The 17,514-nt window shown below is 45.0% G+C and overlaps 1 protein-coding gene across 1 annotated transcript; it reads right to left on the bottom strand.

The window, feature by feature from the left end:
- Positions 1-4,615: 4,615 nt before the first annotated feature.
- On the bottom strand, positions 4,616-17,071 carry LOC143568340 (uncharacterized). The gene is made up of 3 exons (XM_077054516.1): positions 16,668-17,071; positions 5,041-7,349; positions 4,616-4,950 (listed from the first exon to the last, which is right to left on the bottom strand). The coding sequence occupies exons 1-3, from the start codon at positions 17,069-17,071 to the stop codon at positions 4,616-4,618; spliced, it is 3,048 nt and encodes a 1,015-aa protein (XP_076910631.1).
- Between the last annotated feature and the right edge of the window lie 443 nt (positions 17,072-17,514).

The raw sequence follows: 17,514 nt of genomic DNA, 5'->3' as shown, positions 1-17,514 counted from the left end.
TTTGGTGGTCGAGAGCCAATCGAATATAGCACAGGTGAATTTAAATAAATAAATGAATAAAAATAAATCAACTATACAAAACAAAGGCTCAGATCTCTAATACACGTATCCAATACGGATGCAACATACGTAGCCGTTTCAAATAAAGGAGTGTCATCATAGCAAAACAAATAGCCAAAGCTACCCATTAATGGAGTCATGTAGTAAATTCAACTTGAAATCAATTTCGACCTGCTACTGGTAAAGTGTGTTCCCAAACTGCCTTTTGACCTTAAAAAGGCCAAATATATAACTTGAACCAAATTTCCTTTCTGCACCTAAATAGAATGCAATTTGAGATTAGATCTGTTATAAAGCAAATAACTGTAGGTCTTGTAAACCAAAACCAATCATAACATTTCCTTGAAACTGCATTCAGGTCTTTATAAAGTAAAAAAAAAAAAAGACAACAAAAACTTTTAAATGAATCATAATTGGCTCAGATACATAATCATCATAGCCGACCGTTATCAACAAAAAAAACTTAGCATAAGTCATAAAGCCAGCAGCAAAACACCGGATCACAGTCGGCAAATGCCAAATCGACTCAATCGCCACCAAGGGTTACGAATCGAAACCTGGTAACGATAGACAATCATCATCATGGGCTCATATACATGATCAATATAGCCCTTGTAAACCAAGCTAAGACAAAGCAGGCCTTAAAGACACTGGTAAAACAATGATATCGGGTAACCGGACATTTTGGAGGCCACAGATACAACTCACAAAACCCACCATCACGATCGCCTAACTCATCAATGGGCAAAATAGTCACAACGAATCGTAAATGACGACAACCACAAAGGTGTCGCTTCAGCAGACCACCACCAAGCAACCGCCACCTAGAGTTTGGAAAAGGAAGTCGACAACAATCCTGATCCCCGTAATAACCACATTTGTCCATCTTATGGCAGAAACTTACTCGACAATTTGTCAAATAAATTTAACACATCCAACCATTCTCTTTTTTGAATAGTATTTTGAACAACAAAGGTGAGTACCTTCAATCCTCGAATTAATACAACGGAAGTGTGAATTTAATTGATTTTCCCATTCAATGGTGAAATTAAATGAAACTTTAAAGGTTAGAAAGTAGTTGATTACCTCAAAATTAGGAAACCCCACATTTATAACCACAGAGAAAAGTCGAAGGTCCGCTACCACCATCGGCTCCAAAAAAATGGAACCCGACGACGGTCAAACATCATCGTCTTAACTCCACCATCGCCGCCGCCAAGGATTCCAAAATGGAATCCGGCAACGGCTATCACCGACAACGACGGTTTACCACCGCCCTCGCGCCGCCTCGGTTTCAAAAATGGAACCCGGAAACACGTAGACTACTCGATGTGTCAATGGAACCTGCAGCGGATATGGTGACGGTTCCATTTTTGTCATCTCTCAAACAGAAAAAGAGAATCATCTCTTAAACAGAAGAGAGAGAATGCAAGAAGAAGGTGGTGGTTGGTAACCAAGTAGCGGAGATGGTGAGCGGTGGTTGGATGGTGGCGATGGTGTGGTAGTGTTGCAGATCACAAATATGAAAAGAGATCTGGAGTTACAAAATGAAAGAGAAAGAGACGGTGACGCAACAGGTGTAAACTGACATGTGTGAGAACATAAAGAAGACAGGTGTGATAAATCAAGCGTACAACATGTAGACCACTTCTTATGCATAAGATACATGTTATGAAGCTCTAAGTACATGCCAAGAAGTTGTAAAATAGTTCATGCATACTTTATTCGTTTTATCGCATATATAACCGAACATCATTATTGTTTTTTATGTCTATAATAATATTATGTTATAATAATATTAGTATTAAAAGTCCTTTTAGAAAGAGTGAAGTGTCGTCTCTAAAGTTTGTTCAATAATACGATTTTTATCTAAAAAAATGTTATTTTTTTTTCATATGAACCAGCTAAACAACACCAGCTACTACCTCACCCTCACGGCCTCACCATCACCCATCTACCGTTACCGCTGATACCACACATTGGCGACAACCATCATTGGCTACTACAAACGCCGGCGACCACTCCACTCTACAACACACGCTCCGGCCACAACCAAATTCTCTGCCCCCTCCGTTTTTTTCCGACCACCTGAACCAGCGCAAGTTCACACCTCTTCGATTGAAACCATTCCCCGTTTCCATTCCCCACCTTGTTCGCCGGAATTTGATAATTTGAAACCCATAGCGGCGCCATCGTTCGACTGGTAGCAGAACGAGACGCACAGGAGGATGACGATGGTTGTTGGGTGGTGGCTATATCAGTCACGACGCACATGGGGATGACCGGTTAAATTCGTGTGAAGATCGATGTGAAGATGGATGTTGCAGACGAGTTGAACACAAATTAGGGTTTAGCTAATTGTGACTGGGTTGGGGAATTAGGGGTTGGGTAACTAGGGTTTATATGGGATTGAAAACATGATTTAAGACTTTACGTTTACATGATTTTTCAGTGGATGTACTTTTGCAAAAATAAATGCCGTAAACCATTCTTTCCGTTTAAAAACTTTATCATGCCATGTTCTTTAACCCTAACCCGGTTAACTTTTTTCGCTAAATCTGGTCATGTACATCGCACATAGGACATATGAGGGTATTTTTTGTAATTTTACAAATTTATCAAATAATTCAAATAAAATAAATATATTATAATACTCTCTATCTCTCTCTGTATCTCTCCCTATTGGTCTCTCTTAAACTCTCTTTCACCATCTCCCCCCCCCCCCTCTCTAACAGTCTAGCCACCATCACCACCCACCCTAACCAAACAACCACAAGTCCCCACCACCTGCTGTCGGCGGCACCACCACCTGATCTAACCACCACCAACGATGAACGCAAAACTTTCTGGATTCGATTTCAATTTATTCGCATAAACAGATTCCGATGAATCCTAAACTCATTAACATAATTTCACATCAAGATGCGATTTCAGTTTCAAAAGATAAACCGATTCCAATCATTTTAAGCACACCGGTAACAGAATTATTACTGATCTAGATTTAGCTTCGATATCTGATTCTCCCATAAATCGATTATATTGGTGTTTAAAGCACTGATTCTTTCTGCAATTATAGTGCGTATCAGTACATATATAATCTCAATCAGAATGTAATTCAAGGTTTTTATTGATGGAAGATTTTGGGTATTTTTGGTCAGATCTAGGTTTGAAACCAAATAAAAAATGATGGTAATGATTGACGGTGAAGTTCGCTCACGGGTAGGTGTGAGTGTCGGAGCCGGTGGTGGCGAGAATGGCGGGAGTGGTTGAGTTGGTGGTGGATCTCCATGACGTGGTGTCTGTGAATCTGATTTGGGGGAAGGTGTGAGTGTCAGAGTCGTCACCGTTGCTACATCCTATCCTTAAGCTCAAGGACAGCTGCAGCCGGTAGTTGTGGTGTTCGGCAAAAGGTGGTGGTGGCACCAGAATTTAGAGAGGTGAGGAGAGAGTTGAGGAGAGAGTGAGTTCTCTGTGTGTGTGTGAGAGAGAGAGAGAGAAAGAGAGGGTGGGTGTTAATGGTTTTTTTATATTTCTTTATTAAATATGGTAAAAATTAGACCAATTTATCCTCATATGCGATGCACATGACTAGATTTAAGAAAAAGGTTAACCGGGTAAGGACATGATGTGCTAAGGTTTTTAAACGAAAAGGAAGGTTTATGGCATTTATCTTTACAAAGGACATCCACTGAAAAATCATGTAAACGCAAAGGATGAGTTTTGCTATTTTGTCAACGATTAAAATATAAACTAAAGTGAAGAGACTATTTTAGCCTTGATTTAACGAAGAAATTAGACACAATTACTGTTTTTGGATTACATTGACAAGAAATTAGAAACCTCAACGGTCTAGACACGAAAAAAAAATTTTGGACGAAAATCGTATAAATGACCAAACGTTAGGGACGATTTCGGCTTACTCTGTTAGAAAAAAAATACATAATATAACATTGAAAAAGAACGGATCAATGCATTAATTATCCCGCTACAATGTTCAGGGTCATATTTACTAGTTTAAATCAAGTATGTGTGTATTAAAAGTCGTTTAAGGATCAAATACAAATTATTCTTAATGTGAAAAACAATGAGAACCAGCATTCCTGTTGAGATTGTGAAGCAGAAAATTATATTTGTATTTAATGACTGTTATAAAATTTTTAAAGAGTCAGTCAATGTTTCACCAGCTCATCGCTGACGTATTTTCCCCCACATTTCAGGAAAACAAATTTAACACAAGTGGCAAGGAATTAGAGTAACTCAAGGAGTTAGATGCTCGCTAAAAGAAGATGTCTTGGTTTTAAATTGTTTAATGATGGTAAACATATTAAACATGACTTTTAAATCAAACACTTGGATATTTATTACCCAAGAAGTTTCCAAAAGTAAATAAATATTTTATTATAAATAAAGTCTTCCGCTAAAACAACCCGCAACTTTGATATATTTACAAAACAAGTACCAGTTGTTAGTCACACTTCTAGGTCCTAAGTCGGGGTGTGACACGTAAACCGAGACCAAATATGCAAAGTGATGGCACTACACAAAATCATTGCTCTTATACATGTCGCACACAAAAAACATCGCTCTTTACATGTTGCAAAATACTTGCAATTTTTTGCGACACTTCATGCATTGTAGGCCTTACTTTAGGGTTTGAATTAACGCATTTAATTGCTAGATTTAATATAGACATTAGAACATCTTCGATTTCATGGAGTGGAAAGAGTATACGACTATCCACCAAATCTGTGAGCTTGACCTGTTCGGTTGATGTTGTTGCTAGAGTAGTAATCATATCGCCAGGATGCTCTCCTTTAATGATTTCTAACACTAGGACCCCGAAACTATAAACATCACACTTCTCAGTTACCTTCATTGTGTAAGCAAGTTCTGCAAAATTATTTACATGACGAATGCCATTCTAATTAAACTGATGAGTTATGTATATTTTGTTGTTCTGAAAACAGGAAAATAAATTACCTGGTGCAAGATATCCGAATGTTCCTGCGGCATTAGTCCAGTTAGAAGAATTAGGGTTCAAAATTTTGGACGTACCAAAATCGGAAACACGAGTTTCGTACTCAGAATCAAGCAAAATATTTTTGCTTGATATGTCCCGATGAATAATAGCCGGTGAACAATCATGATGCATATACGATAAAGCATATGCAACACCTTTGATAATGTTCACCCTCTCTGTCCAATCCAAATGTTGAGCTGTTCTACCACCCAAAATATCAGCCAGACTGCCCCCTTCGAGATACTCATAAATCAAAAATGAGTTTCGAGGATGTGAACAATAGCCAAATAGTTTGACGATATTTCTATGTCGTATTCTTGTCAGTGCTCTAATCTCATTTACGAACTCATCATGATTGACCACCTCAGAAGACGAGTGAAGTCTCTTTACAGCAACCGTATCACCTGATGACAACTTCACTTTGTACACACTTCCACATCCTCCTATACCGATGCAATATGCTTCATTAAACTCCTCTGTTCGGGTTACAATTTCATCATAAATCTCTCTCCCATTAAAAGTTGAAATGGAAAACAAGTTATTGTCGTGTTTTTGCTCGCTGACAAGCTGTGTCGATGGCAGTTTCTTGGATCTCCGACAGTACAAACTAAAAATTCCCATGAGACCGCCAAGTACAAGGGCTCCAAGAAGTGGAAGCAAAATCACAAGTGCAAGTTTGTGTTTTGGGGAAATTGGGGTATGGCTTTCTGATTCACGTTCTTTCAATCCCGTAACATTCCCGCACAAATCATCGTTCCCTTGCAATGCTTCTATTGTAAGATTCAAAAACACTTTGCTTTTGGGAAGAGGACCTCGTAAGTGATTATAAGAAAGGTCAATGCTCAAGAGCCCGTTCATTGATTCGAAACTCTTTGGAATAGTACCTGAGAGTTTGTTGTGAGAGAGATTAAGAGTTTCCAAACTACTCATACTGTAAAGCCCAGAAGGTATCTCTTTGATGAGTGAATTATGACTCAAATCAAGAACCGACACGTGAACCAATCTACCTAATTGGACTGGGATTTCACCAGTAAATTCATTGTTGCTCAAGTCCAAGGAAAAGAGGTTTGAGCATTGCCCAAGGGACGACGGAATGGACCCATTCAACTTATTCATGGACAGATCAAGACGTTCAAGTTCTAGTAACGATCCTAGATCTTGTGGCACAATTCCAGAAAGTCGATTATTGCTGAGAAAAAGCTTCCCCATGTGAGCTATCCTTCCAAATTCTTTGGGTATCTCTCCAACCAAATCATTGAACGAGAGATTAAGAATTTCCAATTGAATCGAGTTTCCAAGGGACGGAGGCATGCTTCCTCCAATTCGATTCCCTCCCATCTGTATCATGGTTAAGTTTGTGCACTTGCTCCAGCTGTCTGAGATTTTCCCGTAAACCTGGTTATCGTTGAGATTGATGTAATTGAGACGCGGATAGACACCGAAGATCTCGGAAATATCTCCAGTAAGTTGGTTTCCATCAAAACGCACACGCGTCAAGCTGGAGCAGTTGTACAAGCTCTTAGGAATTCGACCTGTAAGTTTATTATTACTAACACCAAGAAACTCGAGCTTTCTTCCATTGCAGATGTCATCAGGCAAGCTACCTGAAACATGATTGTTGGTGATATCAAATCTCACCCACTTCAGCTTTCCTAATACTGGGGGAATAGAACCAGAAAGCTGATTATCGCTAAGAACCAGTGTTTCTAAAGCTCGTAGGTTACCAAATGAACTTGGAATGGAACCGTTGAGTTGATTGTTTCCTATTTCCAGTGTAGAAAGGGATGTCATGTTTCCCAATTCTTGCCCGATGAGACCAGAAAGTTTGTTTGAATAGAGACGAAGTAGAAAAATGGATTTGAGTTCACCTAGTGATGAAGGAATCGAACCACTGAGATTGTTATACTGTAGCTCAACCGATTGGAGTGAAGTCAATTTACCTAGTTCCCTAGGTATTCTTCCACTCAGTTGATTCTGGTACAGAACTAATAAGGTTAGATTCTTCAGATTGACCAAACTTTCTGGGATTGCTCCAGAAATATTGTTACTATTCAGAAAAATATAGCTCAAATTCGATAACTGGCCCAAACAGGTAGGAATGGAACCGTAAAGATTGTTATCATTCAATGCGAGCCCAGAAAGAAATGTCAGTTGGCATAGGGTTTGTGGAATAGAACCGCCTAACTGATTGTTGAACAAATGAAGAGTGACAAGATTTCTCAGGTTGCCAGTCTCTAATGGGATTATTCCGGTGAACTGATTAGAGGAGTGAAGAGGTAGGTCCCAGCAGAGCCCAGTTGGACCCGCAAGACTCACCTTAAACAGGGACGTCTGCGCAGAAACCAACTGGATCCGCAGGACCAACCATGCTCAGAGACGTGACGTCCTTACGCGCAGTACGCAAGCTGTTCCCGCAGGAAATGCCTCCCATGGTGAAGGACTCCGCCTGTTCCCGCAGCCTCGGATACAAGCCATGAGGGAAGGCCACCCGCGCAGCAAGGCTACACGCACAAGGCACTTAGCTCTCAATCACTCAGTGTCACCTGAAGGAATGAGCGAAGCCGGGAACTATCCCGCACAAGGGCGGGAGGGGGAATACTCCCGCCCAAATAAGCCAGTCCGTACGATACAGGAAGATCTTCTGTACTGTACCTGACGAGGTATGGGAAAAAGATCTGACTAAAGATACGACAGCTTATGGACAACAGTATGGCGAGCAGCATGCTCCTACACTGTTTGTCACTGTTAGCCGCTGCCTACTCACCAACTCTTGTCATACCACGTGCGTAGCTGGCAGTTGGTGGAAAAGGAATAGTATACAGCAGGTCTGGTCACTATCAGCCGCTACCTACCCACCAACTACCAGCAGGACACGTGCGTAGGCTACTGTTGGTGGAACAGGAACACTGTTGCAGCCGGCCATACCTCCTTGGAAACCTACCTTCGGCTATAAATACCACAAATGGTATGACCATCTCATCTTATCATATCTTACTACATTATCATCATATTATACCTGATATCTGCTCTAGCAATCTCTTAATATACTTTTATATTTAAAGAGCAATCTAGTCTGATTCTCACGCCGGAGTGTGGTCACAAGGAGGAACCCCCCCTTCCCAGTGACGAGCTCACGGTGTCTGTTTTGCAGGTTATCAGAAGAACCATCTTCCAAGGGTCTAACCCCTCGTGGGAAACATCTCTCCAACCCCCAGGTTACCAGTAATCTGTCCGGGGTCCAGTTAGTGTTTCTTCATTGGCGCCATCCGTGCATAAAGCTAGAACTTTATCTCCAGTTTTTTCAAACTTTCTACAAAAGATGGTTAGAGAAATTCCGGTAACCACAACCCCAGCTACTGGGATGAACACCGGTAACACAGTTTTTACAAACACTACCCCAGTTACTCAGGCTGGGGCAAGTGCAGTAAATGATCGCCTACTGGGATCCACTGATACCCAGGTTGAGAAACGAAGACTCCCCCGCCAAACTCTCGATGAAGTCAAGGCATGGGCGGAGGCACGACAAAAGGAATTCCAGGCTGAGTTGGACGAACGCTTGCGTTCCGTCCAACAGGCTGACGAATTCGAAGATTACTTGGATGACTCGGAGGAATCCGACTCCGACGCGAACCCTCGCCATAGGGCAAAAGGGAAGCGTAAGGAAATGGAATCCCAACCGAAAAGGCATTTTGGACAAGCCTTCAAACCAAAAAGTACAGGTGGAAGTCCACGAGACTTTTCCAAAACGTTCAGACCAAACATTGCAAATGCAGGAACGTCCAAGTTTGCAAGGGACATTGCGGAAGCAATCGCCCCAAAGAGTGCAAAACAAATGCCTAACATAGGCACATATGACGGTATATCTGATCCAGACGATCATTTGAACAGGTTCATAGCAGGGGCAACAGTCAGCAATTGGACGGAACCCACCTGGTGCTACATGTTCCAAATGACGCTTGTTGGGGCTGCTAGAGCTTGGTTTGATCGTCTACCGGTCAACCACATCTACGACTGGGCAGACTTCCAGCAGAAGTTTAGCCAACACTTCAGCCAGCAACGGAAGTATACCGAGGAGCAATGGACAATCCTCAAATGCATACGAGAAGAAGATGAATCTCTGCCAAACTTCATCACTCGCTTCAACTCAAAGAAGCTAAGTTTGGGCAATATCAGCGAAGATCTTGTTCGCGCTGCCTTCATCCAGGGCGCGCATGACCCAGAGCTCATCCGCACGCTAACGGGTAAAGATGGCATGCCATCCACATGGGATGCCATCATGACAGCAGCAAAACGCTATGCGGAAACCGAGAAGCAACTGGGTAGAGATCTCCCACAGAGCACAAACCTCTACACCCAGAAGACGAGAGAAGACAACGTCCTCACCGCCCGACTAAATAAAAAGCGGAAGCAAGGCATTTGGCAGTCACGGGTAAACTTTGACACCTCATCCGGCTTGCAACATCGATTGGGCGGAAGGGATAATGCACAGCCGCACCGGAACTCCAGATGGACGCCACTCAGCAAAAGCGTCACTGAGATATTCGCCACTGAAGAGCTCCCGTGGCCAAAGCCTCCAATAATCCGACATCGTCACGATGCTGATCGGAGCAAATACTGTGACTTTCACAAGACAAAAGGCCACAACACTGAAGAATGCACAGACGTAAAAGACATGGTTGAAGCATTTGTCAGAGATGGGACGCTCGCGCACCTCGTGGCGCAATAAAAGCTGAGCAGGCGGGTGCGTGTAGAACCCCAGCTGGGGAAAACACGAATCAAAATTCCAGCTTCAATATCGAGACTACATGCTGCGTAAAGAACGAGATCCCGAACCAGGTGCGTATCGGCTCGATGGCACTCCCATCCCAACAACATGGAAGGGAGCTCATTTACACAGTTTGCATGTAAATCAATTCCAATTTGTAAAGAAAAGGCCAAGAGCCACTTCTAATGGAAATGATTCTCTAAGAACATCGAAGCTGATGATTTTACATTTATACTTTTCTGGACATTAATATGCCGGTTTTCACCGCATAATTACGTGAAGTCATTGCATGGGAAGGCGGTCCTACCCGCACGAACCCAATAACGTGACAAACCTTCACGCAGGTCAGTTGAAGGGGAAGAGTTCAATTATCCCATTAAATGAAAGTGCCGGTCTATCCGCATGAATCATTAAAGGAAACTGAACACTAACCTATTGACAACCGCGCGTCGAACGGTTCAAAACAATTCTTAAAAAGGATGAGGAAAACCTACACGCAGGTCAGATAAGGGTAAAGTTTTGACATCCTACTAAGTGCAAGTGACGGTTCTACCCGCACAATCACGAAAGAGGAAGCAAAACTTCACACCTATTATCAACCACGTTCAAAGGTTAACTTATCCTCAAAGGATGAGGAAAACCTACACGCAGGTCAGATAAGGGTAAAGTTTTGCCATCCTACTAAGTGCAAGTGACGGTTCTACCCGCACAATCACAAAAGAGGAAGCAAAACTTCACACCTATTATCAACCACGTTCAAAGGTTAACTTATCCTCAAAGGATGAGGAAAACCTACACGCAGGTCAGATAAGGGTAAAGTTTTGCCATCCTACTAAGTGCAAGTGACGGTTCTACCCGCACAATCACGAAAGAGGAAGCAAAACTTCACACCTATTATCAACCACGTTCAAAGGTTAACTTATCCTCAAAAGATGAGGAAAACCTACACGCAGGTCAGATGAAGGTTAAAGTTTAGCCATCCTACTAAGTGCAAGTGACGGTTCTACCCGCACAATCACGAAAGGAAGCAAAACTTTAACCCATTATCAACCACGTTCAACAGGTTAACTTATTCTAAACACTTGGAAAATTGCTAATTTAAACTAAGTATGCAAGTCATAAGTTTATAAAGCAAGGAACCCAAAGAAGGAAATAACGATCTTATACGCAAAAAGATTAATATTTCACATGAATTATTACAAGAATGGCCGGGTAACTACCCGCCTACGAAAAGAAAATAAATACATCCGTACAAGACTATCCTAGCAATGTGAAGGGATCTTCGGATCAAGCCTCAGGGCCGCCTCCACTTGGACCCGCTCCATCAGAAGAACGGGGCGGTTCGAGGAAGGCTTTAAGGACGGCTAACCCATCATCATCAGCAGCTACTTGGTTCACCTTCTCCATCACTGGATGCGGGAAGACAACATATTGATTTACTGCTTGGTCATATATGGCTTCAGTGTCAACATTGTACAAAGGGAAGTTGGAAGGCGGGAAGCCTTTCTCAACGAACCCTAGACCAAGCAGGAAGCCAGCCCGTTCCCCATCCTCGTGAGAAGCGTTGAGGGCTGCACTCATCGCATCGTCGTAGGATGTCTCTGAGAAGACACGATGCACAACCTACAAAGAAAATACAAGTGTCAAACACCTTTTCTATGAACAAAGGAAAGCGTGAAGACGTAAAGCTAAAATACCTGAGGCAACGCTTCTCGAAGAAGCCATTCCTTGGCAACCAGGGCTTGGGTGCAGGCGCGTTCGGCTTCGCTTTTATTGAGGTTGGCAAGTTGCACTTCCTTTGCAGCAGCCTCTTCAACGCCCTTAAGCTTCCGCTCTGTGTGGTCAAGCACGCCCCTCTGGTCCAGGATCTCTTGGAGCTTCTTGGCATCTTCCATGGCCAAGGCATCATGAGCACGTTGGAGAGCCTCTAATTGGGCCTTGAGCTCCTCGTTCTCCATGCGTAAAGGCTCAGCAACGGCTTCAGCCTTGGTAGCCCTCTCAGTCGCGTTCCTCGCAGTCTCCTTAGCCAGCCGAAGCTGTTCGTTAACAGCCTGGGCAGCCTTGGAGCGGGCCTCGAGTCGCGCTTGAACTTCAACCTCGAGGGCCTTGAAAGCCTTCTCCTTCTCCGCAGCAGCTGCGGTCAATCGTTGGTTCTCCTCCCGAAGAGCACGCGCCTGAGATACATCCTTGGCGCGAGCTGCTTTCAACTTGTCGTTTTCACGACAAAGCAGCTCGACGCGCGGCTGCATCCGGGCTTGGAGAACCCGAAGCTCATTGGTTAGCCTACCTTCCTGGTAGCTAGCCATGGCTTCCCCCAACGCACCATGGGGAGCAGCGTGGCGAGCCCATTCCACGCACTCCACAGGGGTGCGAAGGGTTGTTCCTCGGCGTATGTTCCATCGCGGAACATACACTTCATTGGAATCCGACACTGCAAAAAACAAAAAAACAGTTAGGAAAAGATGATAAAAATAAGTTAAAAAGGGCCAAAGGAACCCTACGCACCTGTAGGGTCTATAACAGGCCGATAACCGCCGAACCCATCACCTGAACCCAAAGGAAACCCATCCAAAAGGTCAGGCAGATGGGAAGGTGGCAAGGACTGGCGAGTACTCCCATGCGTACCTGATGGGCCGGCCATCGGTGCCGGTGGCGGGGGCATGGTGGCAGCCGCCGCAGTCGCTGCCGCAGAATCCGCAGCAATCGTAACCGCCGGCTCGGTGAAGGACGCCGTAAAAATTGCACTCACGGCCGGCGGTGGCATAAACTCGGCTGGAACAGTCGGCTCAGAATGAGCAACTGAACCAGCGGGACCAAGCGCAGGCGCCTGGGTCGACGCCTCAGGTAGGCTGACCAAGCCTACCGTCATCGGCGGAGAGGTACTACTCGGTACTTCACCCTGGAATGCGTCAACATCCACGCCTGCACAAGAAGATAAGTGTTAATAAATTTATGAAGTGATAAATCTACAAAAAGAAGAATGTTGTACTTACGGGTTTTCTTGAGCCTGAACGTACGAAGGGGCGGGGACAAGCCCGATGGGGCCGGTCTCTTGACGCCGGTCACCGTCGTCGTCATTGGTTCTCCGGAGGTAACAGTCGTAGCCTCCGGAGCAGTGGTCTTCTCACCACCGGGGTTCCCCGCCACCTCTCCACTATCGGACTCGGTGTCAGATAGAAGCACCAGATCAGCCGTGGAGGTCACCTTCTCCTTTCCTTTCCCTCCGGCAGCCTTCTTCTTCCGCACAAGGGGAGGACCATCTGCGGATTCCTCAGAAGAAGACATGATGTAAGGATTTCCAGCAGCGGGTACAGCATTGAGGGGTTCAGGATAGAATATCTCCTTACCTGGCCGCCGGTGGCTCAGGATCTCTTGGCCCGGCGGATAGACCTCCACAAACCTATCCGCCGTTTGCTCCAGGATGGGCAACTCATTGTCGTCCAGAGCACGAGTGCCCACCCGCACGGGACCGTCAGCTTCCCACGGGAACAGGAGCGACTCCAAATTATTCCCCTCTGAAAGAAAAGAAACAGTTAGAAAATAAACTAATATCAGCAAGAAAGACAAAACATACCATAAGGAATAGAGTTCAAACCGTATTCGAGAAGGATAGGAAACCGAGACGCCTCCTTCCATACCCGGCTCATCCCCAGCAGCACCATCCCGGACTCCGCAAACCGGTAAACCGGAGATTGGACCCGGGATATCTTCGCGAACCATTCCGCCTCCTGGTAGCTGGAAGCGTGAAGGCTCGGAAGCGCTTGACCCTTCTTGAACTTCATAGCAATGGGGATGGCGCGGGCAGAGATGTAGAAGAACTCCCGCTTTTACGATCGGAGACTGCGCTCGGTCACGCAGATCTTCAAACCCTTGATACGGGTTGTCAGGGTGTACCACCCCTGGACGCACCTCCAAGTATAGAAGGTCATCAGGCGGTCCACGTAGGGCTCAATACCCAGAATCCGGCACACCCACTCGAAGTGCCGGACCTTGGCAATCGCCATCGGATGCACTTCGGTCAGGTGCACCCCGTGCCTTTCCAGGACACGGTACACAAACTTTGTCAATGGGAACCTAAGGTTCCCATAAACAAAGAATGCAGCATATACCCCGATCTTGCCACTGGGGGCATCGTACACAGTCTGGTGGGATTCAGGAAACTCAGGCTCGAGAGACTCGAGCATGAACTTCCTGACGATGTACTGGTACTGATCGACAGGTAGAGCACACTGGCACTCGCCAGCAGTACTCCTATCGTCGGCTATAGCTTCAGCATCATGAGAAGACATTTTTGCAGAAAGAAGTGATTTCGGGAAAATGCTTGCCTGAAAAAGGGGAGTATTTGCCGGAAATCACTAAGAAGAAGAAGAAGAGAGGTGAAAGTGTGGATTACAAAGAGGCCTCTCCCCCTTTATATACTAATCGCAATTAATGCGGTGATTTTAATGCGGATGAGAGATAAATCGAGGGTGCAATGAAACTATGACACGTGGCAAAAAGCAGGCTGGCAACAGCTGTTGACAGGACGTGTGCCAGTAATTTCGCGGCCACGCGCCCGAAAAATCGCGCCCACGCGCCGTAAAAAGCGTCTGGAATGACCATATAATGTCACGTCACCATAACTTCCTGCACGTCCTGACACAGTCAGAAGAAACTGTCGCACGACGTTTCAGAGGTTTGGACTGTTCCTATCTTTCCACCAACCTTTCGAATTTCAAAATTCAAAATTTAAAAGTATTAAAAAGTAAGCGGGAAAATCCCCCCTTACCTTGGCAAACAAGTAACCGTAAGACGGATGCGGGTACAGTGTTAAGGCAAAACCCTTCACATACCTAGCACCCGCAGGGAATTGAAGCCAAGAAAACCTTGGCAAACAAGTAACCGTAAGACGGATGCGGGTACAGTGTTAAGGCAAAACCCTTCACATACCTAGCACCCGCAGGGAATTGAAGCCAAGAAAACCTTGGCAAAAAAGTAACCGTAAGACGGTTGCGGGTACAGTGTTAAGGCAAAACCCTTCACATACCTAGCACCCGCAGGGAATTGAAGCCAAGAAAACCTTGGCAAACAAGTAACCGTAAGACGGTTGCGGGTACAGTGTTAAGGCAAAACCCTTCACATACCTAGCACCCGCAGGGAATTGAAGCCAAGAAAATCTTGGCGAACAAGTAACCGTAAGACGGCTGCGGGTACAGTGTTAAGGCAAAACCCTTCACATACCTAGCACCCGCAGGGAATTGAAGCCAAGTATTCCTCGGCAACCAAGTAACTATAAGACGGGTGCGGGTACAGTGTAAAGGCAAAACCCTTCACATACCTAGCACCCGCAGGGAATTGACGCCAGGAATACCTTGCAAGTAAAGTAACCGTAAGACGAGCGCAGGTACAGTGTTAAGGCAAAACCCTTCACATACCTAGCGCTCCGCTGGGAATTGAAACCAAGAAGGATCTTCTGGGCAATGCTTGCGTAAACGGAAATAACATCCCCGCATAGCGGGAACGTCGAGAACTACGTTGTTGGAAGCTCCAGGATGGGATTGGTGGTTTTAACATAATTGATCACTATGTTCAAAACTACCAAAACCTCATGGAAAGACCACACAAGTGGGATTCAACGCTCCTGACTTGCGAGGAGGTTACAGACCTGCCCGCATCATACCCAAATACCAAGCAGGAAACTCGGGAATTTCTGCAAGTGACAAGGACTTCCGCGGGAGGAATCCCTATGGAAAACCTTAAAAAACCCCTTTTCAAAACCCTTTGCTCAAGTCCAAAAGTTCACCTCACTTTATTAAACACGAATGAGAAGAACATTGGACTGGGGGGACTTGAAGAGGTAGGTCCCAGCAGAGCCCAGTTGGACCCGCAAGACTCACCTTAAACAGGGACGTCTGCGCAGAAACCAACTGGATCCGCAGGACCAACCATGCTCAGAGACGTGACGTCCTTACGCGCAGTACGCAAGCTGTTCCCGCAGGAAATGCCTCCCATGGTGAAGGACTCCGCCTGTTCCCGCAGCCTCGGATACAAGCCATGAGGGAAGGCCACCCGCGCAGCAAGGCTACACGCACAAGGCACTTAGCTCTCAATCACTCAGTGTCACCTGAAGGAATGAGCGAAGCCGGGAACTATCCCGCACAAGGGCGGGAGGGGGAATACTCCCGCCCAAATAAGCCAGTCCATACGATACAGGAAGATCTTCTGTACTGTACCTGACGAGGTATGGGAAAAAGATCTGACTAAAGATACGACAGCTTATGGACAACAGTATGGCGAGCAGCATGCTCCTACACTGTTTGTCACTGTTAGCCGCTGCCTACTCACCAACTATTGTCATACCACTTGCGTAGCTGGCAGTTGGTGGAAAAGGAATAGTATACAGCAGGTCTGGTCACTATCAGCCGCTACCTACCCACCAACTACCAGCAGGACACGTGCGTAGGCTACTGTTGGTGGAACAGGAACACTGTTGCAGCCGGCCATACCTCCTTGGAAACCTACCTTCGGCTATAAATACCACAAATGGTATGACCATCTCATCTTATCATATCTTACTACATTATCATCATATTATACCTGATATCTGCTCTAGCAATCTCTTAATATACTTTTATATTTAAAGAGCAATCTAGTCTGATTCTCACGCCGGAGGGTGGTCACAAGGAGGAACCCCCCCCTTCCCAGTGACGAGCTCACGGTGTCTGTTTTGCAGGTTATCAGAAGAACCATCTTCCAAGGGTCTAACCCCTCGTGGGAAACATCTCTCCAACCCCCAGGTTACCAGTAATCTGTCCGGGGTCCGGTTAGTGTTTCTTCAAGGAGAGATCAAGATAAATAAGATTTGACAGGTGACTGATTTTAGACGGGATAATCCCATAAAAGTTGTTTACACTAAGTTCGAAATACTCCAAATTCGGAAACAAAGAGAAGGACATGTGAGCAAGCGTACCATTTATACCGGATGATGAAAGGTTCAATCTGTATATGCTGCCAATTTCATTACATGAAACCCCATGCCAGTTGCATGGAGACACTGCTTTTTGGGCAGAGGTATTGAGATTGGGATCATATGTCCATGAAGGTAGAAGGATGTTGGTACTAGTTTGGCTATGGAGGGTTGCTTTCCATTTTAGAAGAGCATCAACTTCAGGGGTAAAACCTGCTACATTTAGGGTACAGAAAATGCTGCATGTAAGTAAGATATTGGTTACAAGGGATGCCATCATCCTTTATGTTTATGGGTATCTAAGAGTATGAGGATCTCTGCTGTAATTTGTATTGAGTGCTTTGGGTGGCTAATCATCATCATCATCGTACTCAGTATATCCCGCCAATAGCAAAGCTATGGTAGGGTCTGAGGAGGGTAAGATGTAGACAGCCTCACCTCTACCCATATATAGAGAGGCTGCTTCCGGTGAGACCCCCGGCTCGATAGTAGTTTTGCATCAAGCCTTGGATATAAGGCACATAACACTCAATCATCGGGACACCGGCTGATTGGTGCATGTACCCTTGTCTTTCGGCTATCAACGCCACCACATGATGCCTGATTAACCTTCCGTCACTTTTAACGTTATTTTCATGAGATTAGTTAAATAACGTCAAAATTCGTGCAATTTCACTTTTGCCTACCCGTGGGTTCACACATATATACATTATATGCGCGCAC

This window comes from Bidens hawaiensis, unplaced genomic scaffold (genome assembly GCF_021521415.1).
Source record: "Bidens hawaiensis isolate Kalapana, Puna unplaced genomic scaffold, B.hawaiensis_p1.1 tig00023933_1, whole genome shotgun sequence".
NCBI lineage: Eukaryota > Viridiplantae > Streptophyta > Magnoliopsida > Asterales > Asteraceae > Bidens > Bidens hawaiensis.
The sequence above is the reverse complement of the archived record's forward strand: the minus strand, read 5'-3'. Positions and strand labels throughout refer to the sequence as shown.